Source organism: Peromyscus californicus, unplaced genomic scaffold (genome assembly GCF_007827085.1).
Source record: "Peromyscus californicus insignis strain IS unplaced genomic scaffold, ASM782708v3 Scaffold_1__1_contigs__length_55948999, whole genome shotgun sequence".
In the NCBI taxonomy this organism is placed as follows: domain Eukaryota; kingdom Metazoa; phylum Chordata; class Mammalia; order Rodentia; family Cricetidae; genus Peromyscus; species Peromyscus californicus.
Genome location: NW_026294492.1, coordinates 23,553,299 through 23,565,334, shown reverse-complemented (window position 1 = coordinate 23,565,334; position 12,036 = coordinate 23,553,299). Strand labels below are relative to the sequence as shown.

General features: G+C 39.6%; 1 protein-coding gene across 3 annotated transcripts in view; it reads right to left on the bottom strand.

Moving 5' to 3' along the window:
* Lclat1 (lysocardiolipin acyltransferase 1) overlaps window positions 1-12,036 on the bottom strand; it is a 129,179-nt gene that overhangs the window by 74,291 nt on the left and 42,852 nt on the right. For 2 of the 3 annotated variants that reach the window (XM_052746231.1, XM_052746230.1), the window contains exons 2-3: window positions 5,489-5,657; window positions 541-739 (exon numbers count right to left, since the gene is read on the bottom strand). In XM_052746231.1, the coding sequence (XP_052602191.1) occupies window positions 541-739; window positions 5,489-5,653 (364 nt within the window). In that variant the 5' untranslated portion in view covers window positions 5,654-5,657. Of the gene's footprint in view, window positions 1-540; window positions 740-5,488; window positions 5,658-10,409; window positions 10,431-12,036 lie in introns of those variants that run through there. The other variant, XM_052746232.1, reaches the window with a different exon arrangement.

Genomic DNA, 12,036 nt, shown 5'->3' with positions numbered 1-12,036 from the left:
TCATAAAAACAAACCAAGAAAATCCAACAAAAAGATCAGACTCAAACAAACAACTAAGTAATACAGGACACGGTTATAACAAGTGTGAAGAATAGAGAGGAAGCTGAGATCAAGCCTGCCATTGTAGGGGAACCTCCGTGGGACTGGTCTAGGAGCAGGCAAGCTAAGGAGACAGTGGCTGATTTTGGACTCCTGACTGCCTGAGAATGCGTTTGTGTCATTTTAATTTGTGAATGAAGTTTTACAAGAAAGTAACCAATTTTTGAGATTCATGTCCTTCAGTGTGGTAGTCCTAAGAAATGATCTACTTCCTTGATGACAGTTTATTTTCTCCTCTAGAGTCAAAATAGTTTTAAAACAGAAATTAAGATAAAATCACCATAAGAAAGCCATTAAGATAAAAAGAAACTGGAAATATTTTTAGCTTATGAGAAAAGCTGAGGATAACATACAGTTCAGCTTACCTCATTTTAGTCTTAGAGCAAGCACATTATATACAAAAATGAGTTAATCACTTAAAATAACGTATGAATAACGTACCAAATCCAGGAACACTTTTGAGACTGGATTTGAGGCAAATTTTCTCCAATCTGAGGTAGCTGTATCTCATTAGACAATTCCACAGGAACATCCAGTCTACTCTTGTCCGATGGTTCATGATGATGACGCTCCTTTCTCCAGGTACAAATGCATCACCTGTGATAACCACTTTTACACCAAACATGGTCTCCAACAACGCCTACCAAAAATGAAAAATGCACACATACAGCAACTTAGGATTTCCAGGTTTAAGAAGCCAGATATGAGATTATGAGATATGTTTATGAATTTATTAGATATTTACAATAGCCAAAAGAATGAAGATATTTAAAGTTACGGATCTTTTTCATTCTTGCTAACCTTGTCATGCTATATTGCTTTTATAATACAAAAAAAAAGATGACACTTAAAAACTAAATAAATGACTCGGGAGGCAGAGGCAAGCGGATCTCTGTGAGTTCGAGGCCAGCCTGGTCTCCAAAGCGAGTTCCAGGAAAGGCACAAAGCTACACAGAGAAACCCTGTCTCAAAAAACCAAAAAAAAAAAAAAAAACCAAAAAAAAAAAAAAAACTAAATAAATGATGAAAAAAATTGTCTTTGGAAAAGCAAATCTGAATCCAAACTAAATGATTTAATTATTTTTTTTAAAATTACTGCAGTTTTCCATAGATAAATTCTATCATGTTATATCCTATGATTTCTAACATATAAAACATAGTTTTCCACATTCTTGCTTCTGTTATAAATGTGGGAAGGTGTTGATCAAGTATAAGAGAATGAAGTACCATATACATTCTTCCACTAATTTTAATTTCTGGAAGTTTCATAATAGAAAAACATGAACTACATTTCAAATCTTCAATTATATATTATTAAGTTAAAAGAAAGACAAAATAAGATTCTACTAGTACTTTTGAGGATATAAAGATAAGATTATTACATAATTTTTCTCGAAAGAATAATCAAAAATATAACACTGTAGGACTGAAGAAACTAAACTTCATTTTTTCTGTAAGATGATCTTTTGCTACTCAAAAAGAATACATAAAGACTAAAATAACTGTGTCTACTACAATCTTTCAGCCTACCACCTACGGCAAATGTCTGGCACATGTGAATGCTCCAATGCTTGCTGATTTTGTTAAACTAACATTCCTAAGGCCTGTGGATATAATCTAGATTAAATATTCAGAAGAAAAGTGTGTATTACATCTAGAGTTCGTAAGAAGTGAGCTAGCACCTCCTCCTTTTCATTTTCCTTGTTTAGACTGTCCAGAATCTGCCTTCAAGCTCCCTCTACTAGTTTTCCAAGAAGCCAAGACTACAGGGTGCATTACATTCCCAACATCAGTCTCAATTTCAAGCTATTGTATGTAACATCCTACTTTAATTCATAACTAATCAAGAAAGGGTTGACAGAGAGGTTAAAGGCTAAGAAAACCACACCTCTCTAACACCTTGAAGTCATTCAACATCGACAGCAAAGAGCTCTGAGTATCTAAGGTAGCACGGAGCACAAACATAACAGTGAAGAAACAAAACAATCATATATTTAAACATCCACGTGGAGGCTTTCTGCAAGAGTAGGATAGTTTAGAGGGAAATTAATACAGGGAAGAAACAACTATTTAACAAGTTATAGTCATGGCTACTTCATCCCAAAAAGAGGACATCTGGGTTGGATGGCTGGGTAGAGCTACCACTAGAGCTGGTCACGATGCTTCTTGACCTGCTTGTCAGTGACAGTTACTCTGAGGACTAGGGAGACAGGAGGGTTGCTGGGGCTTGCTGGCTACTAGTCTGAGAAAATGTGAGTCCCAGGTTCAGGGATAAAAGCCCACACCTCAAGGGGATAAGTGAACAGTGATGAAGCAAAATACAGGACACACTCACTCTTCTAACCTACTTGTGCGTGCACGCACACACACACACACGCACACACACACACACACTAACACACACATCAATACACACATATTACTCATTAACATGTGTGTTTGTATTTATTAACCTTTTGATGTTTTTTTTCTATTTGAAAATTAAAAGCTTTATGGGCTGAGCATGGTGGCACATGCCTTTAATCCCAGTACTTGTGAGGCAGAAGTAAGTGGATCCCTGTTTCTGTGATATAATAATAGTAACAATCTACTTCTATTCCATAAGAAAGGAAAGAAGTTTTTCATTAAAGAGAAAGGTAGAAAAGACAAGGTGTGTAAACTTAGAGTTGAGGATATTTTAGGTTAAAGGACTGTCACCTCCACAAGGTGGATATCCTTATCTGTCCTGTTCATCATTACATCCAAGAATCTGGCTCCATTCTGCCTGTGTCCTCAGAACGTTAGGGAAGGGGAATTTAAAGATAATGGACTAATTTGTTTGGCAGAAGAAATTTTAAGGCAAGGGAGCATTTACTCTGTGGCATGGCTACTTTTTACTATATTTACCCAGGTGTATAGTTAAAAAGAGAATAAGAGCTGGGCAGTGGTGGCACCCACCTTTAATCCCAGCACTCAGGAGGTAGAGACAGGAGGATCTCTGTGAGTTTGAGGTCAGCCTGGTCTACAGAGCAAGTTCCAGAACAGCCAGGGCTACACAGAGAAACCCTGTCTCTAAAAACAAAACAAACAAAAAAACAAAGGGGGGGGAGAGAGTTGTAAACTTTACAGCAAAGAACAACCACGTGGCTCTGTGTGGGACAACAGAAAATGTCTCTGAAGAGAAAGACTACCCAATAAGGGTTCCAACTTGAGAAGATGAAAACTTACTTGAAAAGAGAGATCCTGACTGGAAATGTAGCTGAAGGTGTTCCCCATGCCTTGAAAGCAACGGTCTGGGAAAGTGCTGCCCAGTGTCAGCCCACGGGAGCTGACAGCTGTGCTTCACGGGGACCAGGCTATAGCTCACACTGGTAGAAGAATGTGACCACACTGCCATGTTACTAGCTTTGCAGGCATGAGAGATCCAAGATTGAAGAGGTCATGGAGTCCCCTTCAGAGAGCAGCTAAATGTGTGGCAGAGACAGACTCTCTGCAAGAAATTGCTCAGAGGACAAATATGAGGCTGTGAAGGTGAGCCTAAGTTTCTACGGAGACCCAGGATATTGAAGGTGTCAGGATCCTTTCCCCCTTAAGTGGTTTTTGTCAGAGTATTTCATCACAGAATGAGAAAAGCACCTGGTTCAGCAAGTGATTGGCAAATGACTGAATCCCTAAAAGCTTCCACTTCCTTCTCTGTAAAATGCTAACAATGGCGACACCAGAAACAAAGCCATCCTCCTTAAGCACTTTACGGGGTCACATAAGTGGTCAACTGGTATTACCATCATTGCATCTGGATTCTTACACTGTTTTTCTTTTTAACAGAGCCTTCGAATTCTTTTTGTACCTGAGCTAAATACACAAGCACACCATGGTTACTCGTGTCCCAGGCCACTAGCAGCCTTCTCCTTGTGCCTGCAGAACAGATCAGTTTAATTGTGAGGGGAGAAAGGAGGTCAGAAGCAAGGGGGTCCAGGCTGGCAGTACTGCACTTCATAAAACACATACATCTGTACAGAAATCTTAGACCACAAACAACTTTAAAAAGGGAAGAACAGCTTTTAGCAAGTGATGAGTGAAAGTTTAAAAATCACTCACCCTAGGACTCACTTTTAAATATGGAAAGTATACCGTAAATGGTTTAACAGTCAATTATCAGGAAACTTTCACGAAGAATCTATCCTACCCCAAGCACCATTTCAGTAACTACTGAGTCAACCTTCATCTGAAGGATCCACAGCAACTGCGTGGCACTTCCATCCTGTGGGCAGCCAAACTGCCTACTGCCTGACGGGAACAAGCAAGCAGCTCAATGAAATGGGGGTGGGGGGTGGGGAGAACAGTTCCCTTCTTGTTTTCTTTGTCAGGTACTACACTCATCATCTCTCTACCAAAACAGACTGGTACACCCAGCAACCTGAGGAGAAAAGAGGAATAGCTGTTGCTAGGAGAAAAAAGGACCGGAAGAGTCCCCAAGAGGCCATCCAAGTCCCCAAGGGCACAGTGCCCACTGATGCACAGTCCCAGAGGAGGGGGAACCTGGACTGGACACCGACAGTCATCATCTCAAGATCAGAAGGAGATGTGCTCAGAGTAGTTATAGCACCTTGGTCCCAAAGACTCTACTGAACACTGTATGGACTTTAATCTTACTTATGCTATTAACTCCATCTGCAGATAGAAATCACCTTTCCTTGATTTTTATGTTCCTAATTTTTGTCATTACTGGAAAGAAGTGAATCAATCACATCGCTGTCATAAGTTTAAAAAGATGTTTCTTATTCACATTTTTATTTAAAATTTTTTCATGCAATATAATTTGACATTCTTTCCTCTTCCCCATAGAATCTTCTTTGTCACTGCTTTGTAAAACACAAAATGGAAACGGAGAATAAAATTCAGTGATGTAAACATTCTTCAGTCTTCAAAATTTACCTATTTTTCTAGATAAAAATTATACCTTACATTATATAAACTATAAAAGAAAATTCACGAAGAATTCAGAAAGAAGCTCTTCAACATTTACATATTTTTCTAAAAATTATACCTTATATAAACTATAAAAGAAAATTCACGAAGAATTCAGAAAGAAGCTCTTCAAAATTTACCTATTTTTCTAGATAAAAATTATACCTTATATTATATAAACTATAAAAGAAAATTCATGAAGAATTTAGAAAGAAGCTCTTAATTTTCTATACTTTTTTTTTAATAAGGGTTTGCTTTAAGGACATGAATGTTTGTATTTCTATTTTTCCTATTTTCCCACTTCTTTTTAAAGTCAGATATGACTATTATAGAACACCAGGGACTTCTGTCTCCCTGAAAACCCAATCTCTGGGGCTAAAAAAGTACAAGAGATGGGCCACCCAATACAAGCAGACAGACTCTTCCCTGGTGTGGAACTTACCACAGGAAGCGTGAGCCATGTAGCCACAAGGCGGCTGCTGATCCAGCGATACCATGACAGGCTTATAAACATCAAAGGAATAATGGGACCCAGCATAAAAATACTTCCAAAAAAGCTTCCCGCAAACAGGAAGAGTATAAAATAAATCCCCTTCCATGACACCATGATTCTGAAACATAAAACAAAAACAAAGATTATGTTTTATTACTATGCATTTAGCTGTTCCAATTCCATCAAAATTATACATACAATAATCTTTAATGAGGCTACTGAATAACTCTGAGGAAGGCTAGAGAAGACTGAAGTCCCCGCTCTACAAGCCTAACAAGTTGCCAGTATTCTAGAAACTGATCCTCTCAAAGGAGTACATAAATGTCTGTTCTCCAGAAACACATGCTATCTGGTGTGTAAGACGCCTTTTTAAAACTCAACTGCCTTTAACACAGGAGGGATCACTTTCTTTCCTGGGTTACTACTCCAAGGTTGTTTTCTACCTAGAAGCCAAAATAATGCAGGAAGATTTGCAGAAGAGCTTCCAAGCGGGAGCACACCTAAGAGCAACAGTGGTCTCAACAGGGCACACTAAAGCTGAGAGAGAGGACTCTGGAAGGGGTCACTCTTCACAGGGACCCGAAAATTCCATCTCCGGGCCCCTGGTCTTAGACTGCCTCTTTACGAGCTTGCTGGGTAAGTCAGCTGACCCTTTACTTTATCCAGACATCTGCCAAAGTATTACCTTAACGGGACTTGAAACCAAAACCTAACACGGATATTTTTAAACAAATGCCTGGAAACATAGCTGAAAATGAAATCTCCAACATTTGATTTTATAACCTAAACTAAACAGAACAAACTGACCCAGAATGAAGTTTAACTTGCTACCAAGTGTATGTTTTCAATTTCTACCAATATGTGATGTTATATACACAAAATCCTACAAATATTTACTACGAACTTCTAGATCTGGACCTTTAGGGAGAAGGATGAAGGAATCATAGGGAAAAAGACAACTAGGAAGCAGTGGAATGAACTCCAACCCACACAGGGCTAGAGGCATGTGTCCCACGACCTCCACATCACTGTCTCTGAGCCTCTCTGCATTAAAAATAGCAGCAGCAGCAGCGGCTTCTCCTCAATCCTCAACTTAAATCTCTTCAATAGAAAAAAGGCACACAGGCTTTAAATTCACTATTTCAGACCTGTTTCTTATACACACACACCCACCACCACCTATAATGCTCCTCTCTATCTGAAAACCCTCCATCTACCTTTCCTATCTGATATTTTCTGTCAGCCAGCCACCAGCTAACTCTAGACACTTGTTCCTAACCTCCCTGGTGGAGCCACATTTTACACTGTTATCCACTCAGACAGTATCCTCATCAAAGACTCCTGCATGCTTCTTCCTTACCAATTTCTGATTTGATGCAATTCTAAGGAAAAATATATAATTAAATGGCCTAGCTATCATCAGATGAAATCTTTCCACTGTATAGCAATGAATCTGAGCCGCATGGAGGCTAAAAAGGCTTTCCTAGTTCAACACAAAGCATCCAGTCCTGCCTAGAGCACCTTCCACTGCTTCATGCCACCTCCCTCCTGCCATTCAGCTGAGAATTAGACCAACATCAACCTTTAATCGTGTACTTAAATAAAGACAAACGTATATAAAGGGATCTATCACATGACTGCAGTGGGATTCTATAGCTCCAATCTAAGCTAAAATTCTTTAATATTTATTTATATGAAACAATAAACATATAAGGAAATCCCTACTGTGTGCCAGCCATGGTCCCTACCATTACCATTACCCAGACCATTACCAAAGGTCTCACAAATCTAGGAATGGAACTCAGGGCCTCTTGCATGCAAAGCACAAGCCCTACCCTCCTCCTGGTGATCTCATTTCTAACTTGTGTGCTCCTCTCTGGCTGTATTTCAAAGCCTTTTTCTCTGTCTTCATTCAAGTCCTAATTTGGGGGTCAACTAGGTTAAGAATAGCTACATACTTATTTGGAATAGTTAAATATTGAATAAAAAGGACAATGTCAAGAACTGACACAGATGTGCAGCAACCTGAACTAACACTCATTGCTGGTGGAAACTCAAAATTATACAAAACTCTGGGAAACAGCTTGGCAGTTTTATAAACTACTACATTGATGCTCACCATATATAATAGTAAATCCACTGACTGTCCAGTACAAATAAATATTATCTTCATACAAAAGGTTCTACACAATCCTTTATAAGCACCATTTCTCATAATTGCCCAAAACTAGAACTACCCTGTCAGTCAATGGTGAGTAGATACTGAATTAGTACTCATCAATGAAGATATATGCCTAATGCAGGTCTCTTGAGCTATTCTCAAATGCACTGTGCTAAAGGAAAGATGCCAGGCTCAAATGACATTTCTTTTAGGGGACATTCTGGGCGAGGCCAACCCATAGGAGAGGAAACAGATCAGTGGTTGGCAAAGGTTAGGACGAAGAGATGGTCTGAGTACTGAAGGAGAGCACAGGGAAGCCTGCTAGATGAGCAAACTGCTGCTTCCTGACTGCACAGTGCACGATGGTGGAAACATGTCCACTACTTTCCTTCCTTTCCTCCTGTGGAGCTCAGCGTTGAAACCAGACTTCCTGCATACCTAGTACAGCTCTGCCACTGAGCAACATGCCCAGCTCGCCTGGGTATTGTAAACTGTGATCCTGCCTGTCATCTAGCCCTTGGGAGGCAGGGATCATGAGTTTAAAGCTCCAGAGTGAATGTGAAGCCAGCCTGAGCTACATAATGATACTCTGTTTCACAAATACAAACTCTTAAAATGACTGAGATAAAAGCTGTGTTCTTGTGAAATCCTATACTTCAGATTATTTCAGTAATAATGATCTAAAATATTTTTCTAAGCTTTTTTAATACGCCAGATATTATTTCATGTATTTGGTTTGAATAGACTTGAACAGTCACAATAATCTCATGGCGTGAGTATTTTTAATACCTCTGTTCTAGACATCAGGATTCTGTGGCACAAAAATGTTAAAGTAATGTGCTCAAGGTTAAACAGCTACTAAATAGCAAAGCTGAGAACTGGCTCTGGGGATTTTGGTGTTGGTGTCTATACTCAATCTGCTGTGTTATACATTTTTTTCAAGACTGTATTATTTTTATAATTAAATACACATACTTTAAAAGAATTATACTATAAAGACATAATTGGAAACCAAATTTTAATACTTTATAAAAAAAGTATTCTGAATTTTACAAGTTCACAGGAGCTAAATGAGAAAGGCTCATTAAGTCTCTCTTAACTTAATATCCTTTAGTTCACACACACAAGCGATATAGGTTAACCTGTGATTCCGGTTATAGCAGTTATCATGAAAAAAATCATGAATGGGGCAAGGATAATGGTTGCTTCACTAAGGTACTGAAGAAGGCATCCTCCTGGAGGAACTGGTGGAGGGAGCAGAGAGAGAATTCAGGCAGACAAACAACATACGATTCTTAGAAATCAGAAACAGCAAGCTGTAGAGACTTAGAAACTACTGACGTAGAAGAACAACAAGGTTCAGAATGCTGGTATGCAAGAAATCGTAAGAGCACTGGCCCTAGGGAGAAAGCCGCACCCGCGTCAGGATGGGGAAAACAGCACTGCATCTTGGCACACAGAGTGGGAGACAACCACCTAAGGCTTAGGACTCATCTTTTGAGATAAGTGTTACAAGTGACACAAACATGGACACCCTGGCTTTGTTAGGAGTCTTCTCTGGGCGGGTGGTGGTGGCGCATGCCTTTAATCTCAGCACTCAGGAAGCAGAATTAGGGGGAATCTCTGTGGCCAGCCTCGAAAAACCAAAAAAAAAAAAAAAAGAGCATTCTCTGGACTTTGCAATAGATAACTCATAAGACATACTGGCAAAAATTACGGGACTGAAAAATGCCACTATCAAAAAGGTCTTCAAGGCAGGACCGACACCAACTGATCATGAGCACACACTTCCTTACCTGGACACCTCACCTGTAACATGAGGAGGCTTAGGGCAGATCCCCTCTAAGACCTCTGCTAGTCTGAATATAGGCTTCCTTTTCTTTATCAGACACTTTATACAGGCAGGATGATAAGTATTTACCTACTTATCATCTAAAGGTTTGCCTTGCTTGCCAGCACAGATGTGTCGTCCCAGCTACCACTCAACAGAACCAGGGAAATCCAGGTTCAAGGCCTGCCTGGCTACAGTGAATGTACCAGCACCTGAGTAACTTTCATGGACCCTGCTCAGTGGAAGAACACTTGCAAGGTAGTGGGTCTAGTCCCCAGCACTGTAAACAAAGTCCACAGACTTCACATTGTATATACAACCCAAACATCTATCACATGGAAGAAATCTGTAATCTTGCTCAAATTCAAAGTTGAATTTTAAATACTACAGGGAGTCTGCAAAAGCAACTCATGATATGAAAATATCATACTGAAACCATTGCTTTGTATACTAACTTTAAAAAGTGAAAAATAACAAAAGGCATTCTAGTAACAATGACTCTAGCCAACTGGCTAGCACCCACTCAAAGGACCTTTATTCTAGTCTACTTCACATTCTCTTCTGGGTATGTACTATGCTACAGTGGATTTGTAAATCTGAGGATTAAATAAAAGGACTTTCCTGTAGCTCCTGACAATGCCACGTGTCCTAAAATAAACACTTAACATTTCCATCCAATCCAAACAAAAGCCTCAAATGTGGATTGATTGTGTGTGTGTGTGTGTGTGTGTGTGTGTGTGTGTGTGTGTGTGTGCACGCGCACGCGTGCGCGCACAATTCCTACAGGTGGATACAAATATTATTAGGTGAATTTTTAAAAGTCTGATGGGGAGACATATGGCATAATAAACCCAAGATTACTCCACAAAGAGGCTGACCAGAAATGCAGACAAATCCTCATGCCAGTCTCCTGTCCCTTCAGCTCCTTCAAAGACTCCTCTTGACCAACCCAAAAAGAATGAAGAGCCCTGTGCTGCCGAGGAGTAAAGAGCAGATTCTAGGGCAGAACAACACAGAGCTAGCGAAAATCGGGTTGTAAACTACATGATTACCATTTTCTAATGACAGTTGATTTGTATATACTTTTGTTTCTTGGGGTATATGCAGTAAATCTTTCTCTCTATTCCTGTTACCTATATCCTTTTTGATAAACAAGTTATCTTACTGTTTTGTTTTAAGGTGGTGAGGATCAAATCTAGGGCCTCTCACATGCTACATAAGCACTCTACCACTGAACTACACTCCTGTTAATTTTGATTAAAACGCAATGTGTCAGGAAAGGAAGTACCTCCTGTAGATCCTTATCTTTATCCCTATAGGTCAGTGTACGCCTCAACTCTCACCAGAGGAGTTTCTTATTGCAGTAGATGGTGACCGAGACAAGAGACGCACAACTTAAGAGAGACAATGGAAGACTCTGCTCCGCGCTGCTAAACAAAACATCTCTCTGAGCCCCGAATGGAAGGCCCAAGTGAGTCTGGCACCAATTCTAGTTTGAACTTGGCTTCTTGACCACAGGATAATACAAGCGTTGCTGTCCTTTCCATACCTGGTTTCCGTATCAGCAGATGACACTTATATTTTATCTGTCTCGGGCATCTGTTCTGACACACTCCTGTGAGGTGGAAGGCAGTCACCATGAACTAAGAAGCAGAATGAACACACATTCACTCCATTGGACAGCCAACACCCAAAGGGTCCCACCAGATGCCCTGACTGCTGAGTATGTTTACCAGAAATCACCCAACACTTGCCCACAGCTTCCCCAAGAAGAGGATCTGATCAACTCTCTAGAAACTGGTTTTATGATCATTCCCAGCTGCCCCAGCACCTTTGAGAGTCTCAGAGTCTTCAGCTAAAGATGGCAGTAGCAGAGTATGCTTACCTCTCAATTAAAACAAAACAAGCAGACAAACAAGAACACCTAGGTAAGTAGGTAGGTGGGTGGGTGTGTGGGTGAGTAGGTAGGTGAGTAGATAGGTGGGTAGGTGGGTGGGTGGGTGGGTGGGTGGGTAGGTATACAGATAGGCAGATACGTAGGTAGGCAGTAAATTTTTAAAGAAAAAAATGGAAATGACTCATAAATGGCTAATAGCTGTGGCGAAGCACATAGGAAGCTTCTAAGGTACTAGTAAGGTTCTATTTCTTAAGGATTGTGACTAACATGTATATTCACCGTGTGTTTTTAGATTATCAATATCCATTCTTCACATATTTCATATACATGTTACATGAGCAACAACATAAATATTTATTTTATAGGTCTTCCCCACTCTTGAATGAAACATGGAGAGGTCAATCCTTGATTCATTTACTTTTGCATCTAAGTTTTTAAGAATAAACATGCATTTTACAATTTAAAATATTTTAATTATAATAATTTCAAGAACACACTAATTAATCCATGGTTAAGAATATTCGTTACAACCCCTAATTACTTTACAAAAAAAACAATCCTTAAGAGTTAGCTGAGACAAATATATCAGCGAAGTTCATAATCTCTAA